Source organism: Apodemus sylvaticus, chromosome 6, assembly GCF_947179515.1.
Source record: "Apodemus sylvaticus chromosome 6, mApoSyl1.1, whole genome shotgun sequence".
Taxonomy (NCBI): domain Eukaryota; kingdom Metazoa; phylum Chordata; class Mammalia; order Rodentia; family Muridae; genus Apodemus; species Apodemus sylvaticus.
The window spans coordinates 113,189,940-113,202,253 of record NC_067477.1 but is presented as its reverse complement, the minus strand read 5'-3'; the positions used below and the strand labels follow the sequence as shown (position 1 = coordinate 113,202,253).

General features: G+C 43.1%; 1 protein-coding gene across 3 annotated transcripts in view; it reads left to right on the top strand.

The window, feature by feature from the left end:
• Window positions 1–6,068: 6,068 nt before the first annotated feature.
• Atad2b (ATPase family AAA domain containing 2B) overlaps window positions 6,069–12,314 on the top strand; it is a 129,251-nt gene continuing 123,005 nt past the window's right edge. The window contains exon 1 of one of the 3 annotated variants that reach the window (XM_052186151.1): window positions 6,069–6,653. In XM_052186151.1, coding sequence (XP_052042111.1) covers window positions 6,447–6,653 — 207 coding nt within the window. In that variant the 5' untranslated portion in view covers window positions 6,069–6,446. The remainder of the gene's footprint in view (window positions 6,654–12,314) is intronic. The other 2 variants (XM_052186150.1, XM_052186149.1) reach the window with 2 other exon arrangements.

The window sequence follows — 12,314 nt, the reverse complement described above, 5'->3', positions numbered from 1 at the left end:
GAGGTGGAAGCTGTAAAGAGGGTGTGGAACTGGTAAAAGCCCTTAGAGTCCCTCAGTCTCTGTGGTGAGACCCTGTCTTAAGAAGAAAAATCAACAGACCATAGCTCTGTAGGTATATTTTTGTACTTTTCTTTTCTTCCTATTTTAGACAGGGTTTCATTTCGCAAAAGCTGGCTGTGATGTTTATTTGATCTTCCTGCCTCTAGATCCTGAGTGCAGGAATTATAGGCACTGCCACACCAGGTCTATGGAGTGCTGCCTACCAAACCCTGGCTTCCCATAGACCAAACGAGTACTCCAGCACTCAAGTTTATCTCGGAACCCTGGTGTATGCTTCTTTTAGTAGATCTCTGAAACAGGTCAGGCTCGCCAAGGATGACCTTGAATTCCTTAGTCTTTACTACTTCCACCTTCCAAGATTGCAGGCTTGCAGGCACGTGGGGCTGCATACAGCTTGGAGGGTTTGAGTCCAGGAAGTGCAAAACCTTCAGCTTTGGTGTTCTGTGAGGACTGTTTTGGCTTTCCAGTGTCCTCGTCCTCTGCAAATCCATGCAAATTTAAGGCCAGGTTTTCTATTTCTAGTTAAAATTTGGTTTTGTATCCACTGAGCTATCTCTCTGACTGATGTACAATTTTATCAGTACCATTTACTTCAGAAATTTTTTTTTCCTTGTTTGTTGAATAGGATTGGGGTAAATCAACTTGTCCCTGTGCATAGTCTTTTCTGTTAAACTTCTGAATTTGGTTTGTTGGCATTTTATTTTGTTTAAGAAATCTGCTTTAGTTGTTTGATGGTGGCACAGGCCTTTAGTCCCAGACATGGGAGAAAGGTAGCTAATTCTCTTGGCTCATGATGTCAAAGGTTCAGTCATGGTCGCCTTAGCTGGTTGCTGTGGGGCCGGGTGAGGCAGAATATCACAGCAGCAAGACTGTATGTCTTGTCTTTTTTTTCCCCAATATTTATGTATTTATTTATTATATGTAATTACACTGTAGCTGTCTTCAGACACACCAGAGGAGGATGTCAGATCTCGTTATGGATGGTTGTAAGCCACCATATGGTTGCTGGGATTTGAACTCAGGACCTTTGGAAGAGCAGTCAGTGCTCTTAACCGCTGAGGCATCTCTCCAGCCCGCTGCTCTTGTCTTGGTGGAAGCACAGAGAGTAACAGGAAGGGGCCAGGATGTACCCTTCAAAGGCATGGCCCTCAGCAACTTCTAATCAGCCCTTACCTTCTAGAGCTCTGCCACCTCACCAAAGTCCATCCAAACTGTAATCCATCAGTAGATTAAACCCTTGGTTAGATCAGAGCCCTCAGGATCTAACTGTCTCAGTCGTCCAAGCGCAACCAAACAGCACAGAGGCACACACCTGTAACCTGAGTACTTGGGAACCTAAGGCAGAAACTTTAGGAGTTCAAGGACAGCATGGGCCACACAGTGAAATCCTGTCGTTAACAACATTAACTATTACATTTTTCTCTTCTCTTCTCTCTTTCTTTCTTTTTTTCTTTCTTTCTTCCTAGACAGTATTTCTCTGTGTAGCCCTGGCTGTCCTGGAACTTAATCTGTAGACCAGGCTGAACTCATACTACAAGACCCACTTGCCTCTGCCTCCTGGGAGCTGGTATCAAAGGGGTGTGCCATCACTGCCCAGTTTACATTATTCTTCATATTAAGGCTTCAAATATGTATATATACATATACATATATATATATTTTTTATATAATTTTTATTTTTTTTTTGAGACAGGGTAATACTATGTAACTGAGGCTCTTCCAAACTGGCTCTCTTTAGCCCAGGTTGGTCTCTAACTCAAAATCTTCTTAACTTAATCTTAAAAATGCTGAAATTCTGGATTAGAGGTGTCATCATGCACAAAACAGCAATTCCTCTTTTTTTTTATTTTTTTTCCCATTTATGCCTTGCATGTTTCCTTTATTTAAGGACTCTTAAAACATTATTTATGTGTATTTGTGTGCCTTCACAAATATTTGAGGAGGCCAAACTTGGCCAGAATAGGGTGACTGATCCCTGGCACTGGATATACACAGGTTGTTATGAGCCACCAGGATGTGGGTTCTGGGAACCAAGCTTGGGTTCTGGGTGAGAGCATCATGCAACAAACAGCTGGGCCATCTCTCCAGCCTTAAGAGAAGCGATTAAGAAAAACTCTCAGGAGAGTGAGGAGGTGGCCCAGCAACTGAGAGTGCTTAGCTGCTTTTGAAGCGCCCCTCCCTTGGTTCCTTGTACCCACCCGATGGCTCACAACTGCCTCTTACCTCACTTTGATGGTATCTGATACCCTCCTCTGACCTCTGCTGGCACGGCAAGTATGTTGCATGTACACATGCCTACATATAAAATAAAATGAATATCAGAAAACATCTCTGAGTGGTGAAGCATCTGTCTAGGATCCCACCGCCATGCCTTGTAGATTTTCACTCTGTAGTCCTGGCTGGCCTGAAACTTACCATGTAGCCGAGATCAGCTGCAAGCTCAGAGGCCCATCTGTCTCTGCCTCTTGAGTGCTGGGCAGTGCCTAGCATCTTTGCGATCCTGGGGACCATGCTCCAGCTTTTGTTGTTTGTTTTTAAAGGTATCATTTACACCTTTAATCCCAGCACTTGGGAGGCAGAAGCAGGCAGATCTCTTTAAATTTGAGGCCAGCCTGGTCTACAAAACAAGTTCTAGGACATCTAGGGAGGGCTACACCGAGAAACGCTATCTCAACAAACCAAAAAAAAAGTAATTTTTTAAATTTACATAATTTGTCATCTTTTCTGTTATGATATAGTTTTATGTCCTTTATAAGAAATGTCTTTTTTCCTCCAGAGTCTTCTTCTTCTTCTTTTATTTATTTATTTTTTTTTTTAATTTTTGTTTTTTTCAAGACAGGGTTTCTCTGTGTAGCCCTGGCTGTCCTGGAACTCACTCTGTAGACCAGGCTGGCCTCGAACTCAGAAATCTGCCTGCCTCTGCCTCCTAGAGTGCTGGGATTACAGGCGTGCGCCACCACCGCCCAGCCTTCCCCGAGTCTTCTTATCCTACAATTACAAATTTTTTTTCTGAGACAGGGTTTCTCTGTGTAGCCCTGGCTGTCCTGGAACTCGCTATGTAGACCAGGCTGGCCTTGAACTCAGAAATCCACCTGCCTCTGCCTCCCAAGTGCTGGGATTAAAGATGTGTGCCACCACTGCCCAGCTAAAAATTTTGAGTTAAAAAATTAACATCTTTGTAACAGGAATAAAACATTCTAGCTAGCCTGTATAAAAGACACACAATGCAGGCATTTTATTTATAACCCATAAGCCTAGATTGGCAGGCTTGGAGCCATTCTGACTTCCATCCCAGCCATGTGTTCCTTGTTAATGCTGGATTTCCTGGCCGTGAGCTCAGGGCCCATCTCCTCTCACACCTCTTCCACTTCCACTTTCCCTTTGGTCTCTCCTGAGAACTCAAGTCCCATCCGTCTCCCTTAACCGATCACAGGCTCTAGCCTTTTATTGGAGGAGAAAGGACGGCAGACGGAGGAGGCAGCAGAAGGAGAATGGAGAGAAGCACGTGCCTTGGAGGAACAGCACATTTTGGGTTGGAGATTTACCACAACAGGCAACTTAGTAAGATCCTGTTGAGACAATAAAACAAAGGGCAAGGGTGAAGGTCAGTGGAAGAGCACTTGCCCAGAATAGAGATGGTTCAGTGGGTAAGAGCACTCACTGGCTGCTCTTCCAGAGGTCCTCAGTTCAAATCCCAGCAAACACATGGTGGCTCACCACCATCTGTAGTGGGATCTGATGCTTTCTTCTGGTGTGTCTAAAGACAGTGACAGTGTACTCATATACATAAAAAAAAACTTAAATGAAAATAGATGTCTTGGCTCAGGGATCACAGACCTGTGTCACCATCTCCAGCCTTATTTTATTTTATTTGTTTTTTTCAAGACAGGGTTTCTCTGTATAGTCTTGGCTGTCCTGGATCTCAGGCTGCAGACCAGGCTGGCCTCGAACTCAGAAATCCGCCTGCCTCTGCCTCCCAGAGTGCTGGGATTACAGGCGTGCGCCACCACCGTCCGGCTATTTTTTTTTTTTAATCTCTCAAAATAGATTCTCATTTCCCTGGGATATGTTGAAAACAGAAGAGATCTTTAGAACTCTGCCTGAGTTCCCTCTAGGCCTTAGCTTTTGGTTGTTCCCAAAGTAACCAAACTTAGTTTTTTTTTTTTTTAGATTTGTTTTTTGTTTTTTTTTTTTCTAGACAGGGTTTCTCTGTGTAGCCCTGGCTGTCCTGGAACTCACTCTGTAGACCAGGCTGGCCTTGAACTCAGAAATCTGCCTGCCTCTGCCTCCCAGAATGCTGGGATTACAGGCGTGCACTTCTTTTTAACACTTGTAATTTTTTTCCTTCTTATTGTGCTAGTTTGACATGGGAGAAGGGTTATGTAGTCATGTATTTTACTATTATACTATATTCCCAAGTCTTATTTGTATACAGTTTTAAGTAAAGTTCAAAAAGTATTTTATTGTCTTATTTTTTTTCTCTAGTACAAACAACTGTGCCCTCTGCTCTCCATGCCCCCCTCCCCTTTCTTTCTGCGATGTCTTTCCCCTCATTTTGTAATTCAAAATGTATCTCTAGAGGAGTTCCTTAAGTCCTTGCTTGGGGTAGGGGCTCTCGCTGCTTGCCCTATCAGATGTACTTTACTGCTTCCTTGTCCTTCTGTTGGTGAGCTGTCTGGAGAACCAGAATACATAACCAGAGAGTCTCATTATGTAGCTCTGCCGGTCCTGGAACTATGCAGACCAAGATGGCTTTGAATTCACAGAGAACCCCCTGCCTCTGCCTTCCAAATGTTTGCTTTTCTGGAATTCAAACTACTCTGTACATAGACATTCTATAGTGTGAAGACTGAACGAAGCTCATTAATTTTTATGTCTGTGTCTTACATGGCTAAAATGCTGTAACTATGAAGCTATTTGATTTTTAGTGGAATTTACTCTTTCTTTTTTTTTTTAAAGTGTAATAATCAGGGTGAATTTCTGCTCAAATAAAGAGTAGGCTCTCTATCTTTGATAAACTGTGATGCTTTGAAATGAACATTTATTCTTCCCTCTATAACTCCAGATCTTTTCCTATTACATGTACTTTATTAATTTTTCCCTTTGGAAGTGTTTTGTCTTAATTCTGCACACGGATAGGTTGGAGATAAAAGATGCTGCTGAAATCACTCTAGACTTGGCTAGAGTCATAGCGAACAACAATTTTACTTTGTTTAAAGATGCAGAGTTCCTTTTGAGTTTAGTGGTTTAAGCCTTTAATCCTGGCGCTTGGGATGCAGAGTTCAAGGCTAGTTTGGTCTCTATAGTGAGTTTAAAAAAAACGATGCAGGGACCCAGGGGTGGTGGTGCACGCCTGTAATCCCAGCACTCTGGGAGGCAGAGGCAGGCGGATTTCTGAGTTCGAGGCCAGCCTGGTCTACAGAGTGAGTTCCAGGACAGCCAAGGCTATACAGAGAAACCCTGTCTCGAAAAAACTAAATCCAAAAAACCAAAAAAACCAAAACCAAAACCAAACAAACAAAAAGGATGCAGGGTTCCGAGGATTGCTTTTTTCTTAGTTAATCTCCGGTGGACCACCCCGTAGGGGCGTCTTTCTTTCACCGCCATTAGCATTTGAACAGTCATGCATAGTGCAGCCCAAGTTCATTAGGGATCTTGTCTTAAGTAGCTAGGCAACTGGAACTCCCCGCACCGCACCGCACCCTCCTCTCCATTCCTACTACCCCGCGCTCGCTTGGTCGGCCGTTCCTTGCGTAATTCAGGTCACCGCAGGAGTCTGGAATCTGGGGACCTCGGTCTTGGCAGGGCGTTGAAGGGTCCGGACTACGTTCCACGCGGAAACTCGTCCTGCGCCCTAGGTTGCTCTGCCCATCCCCCAGTCTAGACAGGCCTGCCAAAGCTGGCCACAGTGGAGTTCACAGCCCAGAGCGCCTCCCCCCCAGGCCTCCTGCCGAGCACTGACGTCACGTCGGGGCGGGGCCTGCGGAGAGGGAAGGGCTGCGCGTCCTTGCAGCGCCCCGCAGCGGCCGCGTCCAGAAGCGGCCTTGTCGGCCCTGCGGCGCCAGAGACCTGACGCACGGAGCTCGAGAGAGAACGAGAGAGAAAGGGGCAGACATGGCGGCTCCGCTCGGCTCCCGCTGAGGACGGCTGAGCGGGCGCAGGGTCTGTGTGGCCGGCCTGCAGCCTCGCTTCCACCTCCCGCTCCCTGCCTCCGCGCGCCGCCTCTGCCTTCTGTCCCGCTCTAGCCTGTCGGGCCCGCGTCCCAGAGAGGCAACGCGAGCCGGCCCGGCAAGGCTCCGCCGGCCCCTGCCCGCCGGCGGGCCGGCCTTCCTCGCCTCTCCCGGGAGCGGCGGGCGCGGCGTGGACCCGGTCCCCCTGGCTGGACCATGGTGAACACCCGGAAGAGCTCTCTGCGCCTTCTCGGGTCCAAGTCTCCTGGGCCCGGGCCTGGGCCTGGGGCCGGAGCGGAGCCGGGGGCGACCGGCAGCAGCAGCCATTTCATCTCCTCTCGGACCCGCTCTTCCAAGACGCGCGCGGCCAGCTGCCCGGCAGCCAAGGCCGGGGGAAGCGGCGGCGCCCTGGACGAGGCCCGGGTAAGAGCGGCGGCCCGCGGCCGAGGCTTGCGAGTGCTGGCCCGGCCGCCCGGGCTTTGTCTGGCCGGAGACCGTCTTGCGGGTGCGGTGGAGGGTGGCAGCCGCCGAAGGGCCGCGACTCCAGCACCTTTGCTGTTCCGGCCCGGTTCTTTTGTGTAAAGAACAGCACTTGAGTCCACGGGAGATGGCTCTTGGGGTCCTTTTCGGGGACATTAGAACGGTCTGGCATTCGTGTCCTTGCCCGGCTTTAGGGGGAATTCTAGAGGAAGCAAGAATGTAGGGCTGCAGTGCCCGGCTTGGAAGGGGAGAAGAGAGAAGTGAAAGTTTTCTGCGGTGTCAAACCCTTCTTGAAAGTGTGTCAGCTCTTGCCGCTGTCTTGAGTTTACTTAGTTTGGGGGTGGTTCAAGTTGGTAAGGAAGTGAACAGAGCTCCAGTTGGCAGGCAGGCAGGGATGCTGAAAAAAGTTTGTAGCTGCTCTGACACCAACTTTAAAAAACAAAACCAACGCTTAACGCCTCTCTCTGTAGGCAAGGCAGATCAGACACGGTGCTGTGAGCTGTAGGGTGAGCCAGCCAGCTAACCAAGGTTACTGTGGAGAGCAGAGGACTTTCAAGTCACAAAGGGAGTAGGTAGGGTCGAATGGGCATCATGATTCCAAAGTGACATGGTTTCTACATTTCTTTTAAGGAAATGGTTTACCAAAGTCCAACTAGCATTGTTGTGGTCCGTACAATTGCAGAAGTGACACTCGAAGAAGCAAGAGTTGCTTTAGTTCTTAAAAGATGAGATCTCAGATTCTGAACTTTTATCACCTGTAGTGTAAAACAGGAAGCTATCGCAAATGTCACTTTTAAGGTTAGCAAGAAGTTTGTGTTACTATGAGATTGGTTCTGAATTCAAGGCGTGGGTTAATTCTGCCTAGAAAGAGGTTAACTTTTAAGAGTAATTTGGCTGAACAGTGTTGTTTATTTAAAATATTCCCTTAAATTCACATCATTTTTGTTATTTAACATATGTAAGGTTTTGTAGGGATTTACAAAGTTGTGGCTTGCTTATACATTTTCTCTGTGTTTTACACTGTTTTGACACTAATCAAAATGAATATTAGTAAATACAACAGAAATGCTATGTATACGCTTAGAATATATAGCAGCCGTGATATGAAATATATTTATTGTATCTTTGGAAATCTTTTTTTGTGAGAAATCTGGAAAGTATTTTTGAGCTGTCTTAATTTAGTAGACTTTAGGAGTGTGTAGAGTTCTTTGGTTGAGCTAAGTATTCCGGAGGGTTTTTTTGTTTTGTTTTTTTTTTTTTTTCCTCCAGAAACCATCCTAATGTACAAATTTCTTAACTTACTGATGCTATCACATTCTTAAATAATTTTAAGGACCAGTGTGTCCTCTACACTTAAAGTGCAAATTAAATATTTAGAGTATAAGCATGTAATTGTATCATGCCATGAGTGCCTAGTCTATCTGAGTAGTGTCAGGCTCATCTGAGGCAATTAGCTCATCTCTCACTGATCAGTTTGTGGTCCCGTTTTTGAATTCAGGGATCTCATGCTGTCCTTACCCCCTGAGGAATAAGGTGAGGTAATTTGTCAGGCAGCTGTTATGGAGATGTTAAAAGGCAAAGAATCAATAGTCTAATGTGGAAATGAACATTTGGTAGCTTTTAAATGGCCAGAAGAATGAAAGATACTGTTTTCTACCATACTAATGAAACATTATCTTGAGAACTCTTTTTAAAATGTTTTAAAAGACCATAACAGTTGGCTCTTAAGATTTACTTTGAAATATTTGCCTTTCATTCTTAAAGGGATTTACAGTATTGCTATAGTAGATGATGAATCTAAATTGCTCTCTGAGAAATTTTTGAGATACTCTCATGCTATGAGCTATTGGACTTGTAGAAGAGGAAAAGTTACAGGTCTGAATTTATTATGTCTATGTAGTGTTACCTATCCAAAACATGTTATGTATTTCTTGTGTATTTCTGAAGTGAATTGATTTGATTTGTTTTTATGTTATTGGAATTTAGCTCTCCTAGTTCACCCTTTCTGGTCTGTGTTTGTGGGATCTTTAATGGACATTTCTTCCTGCCTGGAAAGCCTAATTCCTTGGGAATTGGATTGCTACTTTGTTGCTTTAGAAGATCCTCCTTATATAGTAAGACTTGTATGGACTCTTTCTTCTTTGTACTTGGTGATTAAGGAGTTCCTTTTTTTCCTACTCATGTGCTGTTTTCTATATTTTATGTTGACTTTTCCTCCCCTTTTCATGATCTTTAAGTTATTTCATTCATTTTACTTGTTATTTTTCATTTCCCTCAGAAAATTATAGCACCAAAAGTTATTCCTAATGTTTTGACTTTTTCTTAAGTTGTATCTCTGTAGGGAAGTAGATAAACTAGGATGTAGTCTGTCTGTATTGAAATGATTTTTGTCAGTATCTTTTATTTATTTATTTAGTTTTTAATTTTTAAAATTGTTTTAGAGACAGAGTTTCTCTGTGTAGCCAGAAAAAACTGTCTCAAAAAACAAACAGCCCTGTAAAGGGAAGCTATGATTTGGATGTAAATAAATAACCTAATTTAAAACAAAAGGATAACCTTGTAAAACTGTCACCACCCTGAAAACCACAGGAACAGCAGATCACTTCCAGATTTTTCCTGTGCTCTCTAATACTTCTATTGTTACCAGTCTTATTTTTAGAAATGATACAATTATTTCCTTTTCGCTTTGATACAGTGTATTCCTTTGTGGGTATGATACAGTGTATTTCTTTTTAGGTGTGATGCAATATTTTTAGTTGTAGTCACTATGCTGTAGAGTAGCTTTCCAGAATTATTTATCTGGCATAATTGAAACTTTGTTGGCTTTGACCGCTGCCTCCCTATTCTTTATCCCTTTAGCTCTTGGCACTCATCCTTGTTCATTCGGCATATCTGAGTTTGTCTGTCTTCTGTTGTGCATACAAATGAGATCATACAGTATCTTTTCATGTCTGACTTAGTTTACTCAGCATAATGTGCTCCAAGTTTGCTATGTTGTAAATGGAAGAATTTCCTTCTTAAATGTTGAACAATATTTCAGTGTATATGCTTTCTATATGCATACACCATATTTTCTTCATCTATCTGGCTTGTGGCATTAATATTTTTATACCTTTTCTATTATGCATAATGCTACAATAGATATGGAAATGTAGTTACCTCTTTGAAATATTTTTGTTTTTATTGTTGTTTATTTTTCAGGACAGGATTTCTCTATAGCCTGGCTGTCTTTGAACTCAGAGATCTGCCAGCTTCAGTTTCTTGTGTGTTGATTAAAGGTGTGGGCCTCCAGGCAGGCACACCTCACTAGACTCTTGATACAGTTCCTTTGGTGAATGTACAGAAGTGAGAGTGCTGAATCATGGTGGTTTCACTTTTATTATTATTATTATTATTATTATTATTTACTTATTATATGTAAGTATGCTGTAGCTGTCTTCAGACACCAGAAGAAGGCATTGGATCCCATTACATGGCCGTGAGCCACCATGTGGTTGCTGGGATTTGAACTCAAGACTCTGGAAGAGCAGTCAGTGCTCTTAACCACTGAGCCATCTTTCCAGCCCCCAGTTTTATTGTTTTCAGAATCCTCCACTGTTTTCCAGGGTTGCCTTTTCCCTACCACTGATAGGAATTTTGGGCAAAATACCATTTTCCCTACCACTGATAGGAAATAAAGTGGGGTTCCCTTTGGTTACATGCTTACCAACACTTTATAGATGGCTCTCCCCTTTTCCCCAATCCCTGACAGGATTTCTCAGTATAGCCCTGGCTGTCCTAAAACTTGCTGTGTAGACTAGGCTGGCTTCAAATTCAGAGATCCTTGCCTCTGCCTCCCTAGTGCTAGGTTTAAAGGTGTACACTACCACACGCTGCTACTTGATAGATATTTTAAGAATATTTTTTTTAGCCAGGGTGTAGTGGAGAATGCCTAAAGTCAGAGGTAGGCAGGTATCTATGAGTTTCAGGACAGCTAAAGCTATGTAGTAAGACCTTGTCTCAAACCCCCATTTAATTTTTTTAAAATTTGTATTTTTCTAATGAGTAATATTGTACCAATTTTTAACATGCTTGTTAGTCATTCATATGTCTTCTTTTGAGAAATGTCTATTTAGGGTTTTAATTGTTTGTTTTAGATGGTGGGGATCAACACAGAGTAAGCCAGTATTCCGTCTCATCTTTTGATAGTTTCTTAGAACCTTTACTGGATGTTCCTAATTTTTTATTATAGATAAATCATGATTTCTGAGAGCCAGCTGGGCAGGTGGTAGGATTACTACTTGTTCTGAGAACTATTGGAGCCCAACTGTGTTTGTTTTGGAATGGAAATGGACACTATTTAAGGGGCTACCTCAAAGTGTTGTACATTTTTGTTTAGGAAATGAACATTTATGTACATAGCCAATTTGAGTTTATGTCTTGATATTAAGTGTTGGATTTTACAATAGGAATATTTTACAATTTTATGTTTCCTTTCTTGGGGAGAATTTTGGGCAAAATGCCTTACCTGGGAGGAAAGATGTAATGAGCTTTGGGTAGTGTTATATGGGAGTACCGAGCTGGTGGAGAAATTGTATGTGGTGTACGTGTTAACTTGAAATGTAAGCTACAGCTAGCAGTGGGCACTTGAGAGAGAGACTGAAGCAGAAGGATTGCCCAGAGTATGAGGCCAGCCTGGGGTACAGAGTGAGTTTATAACCATTTGGAGCTGCTACATAGTGAGAACCTGCCTTAGAAAACCAAGGTGTGTGTGTGTGTGTGTGTGTGTGTGTGTGTGTGTAATAGCCTGGGCATGGCGCTGCATGACTGTGCTTCTAAGTAATCAGATCAACCGTAGGAATTTGATGCCAGTCTGGATGATAGACCCTGTCTCAAAAATAAGGGAAACAAAACAAAACAAATAAAACCAATAGAAAGTATCAACTCTATTTTTTTCCCTTTGAGGAAGTGAGGATTCAATTTAGGATTGTGCACATGCTAAGCATATACTCTGTTCTTAAACACCCTGCCCCTCATCTAGATGCCTTTTTTAAAAATTTATTTTATATGAGTACACTGTAGCTCATATAAACTAGCCACCATGACACCAGAAGAGATTGTAAGATTTCATTACGAATGATTGTGAGCCACTATGTAGTTGCTGGGATTTGAACTCAGAACCTTCAGAAGAGCAGTCTGTGCTCTTACCTGCTGAGCCATCTCTCCAGCCCATCTAGATGCCTTTTTAAGGATCTTATATATAATGTCAGGTGGTAGTTTGCATTGGTGTTTAAATTGTTTTGAGTGTATGTTACTGCCAGATTATAAACTTATGGTGCTTTTGAGTTATGAATATGCGGTAGTATTTTTCATATTGTTTTGTACTTATTGGAGATAAGATAGATTTTGCTTAAAGTCTTTCTCTGAGTAACTGCACATAATGGCTCATTCCTGTGGAGCACTGTGGAGGTTGAGGGGAAAGGGTTGCTTGAGTTTGAGGCCAGCCTGGGCTGGCTGTATAGCGAGATCTAGGCCTTCATGGGTCACAGAACAAAACCCTCCCAAAAAACAAATACAAAGAAGAACAGACAAACACTAAGCCAACAATAGAAAAAGCCCCTTTTG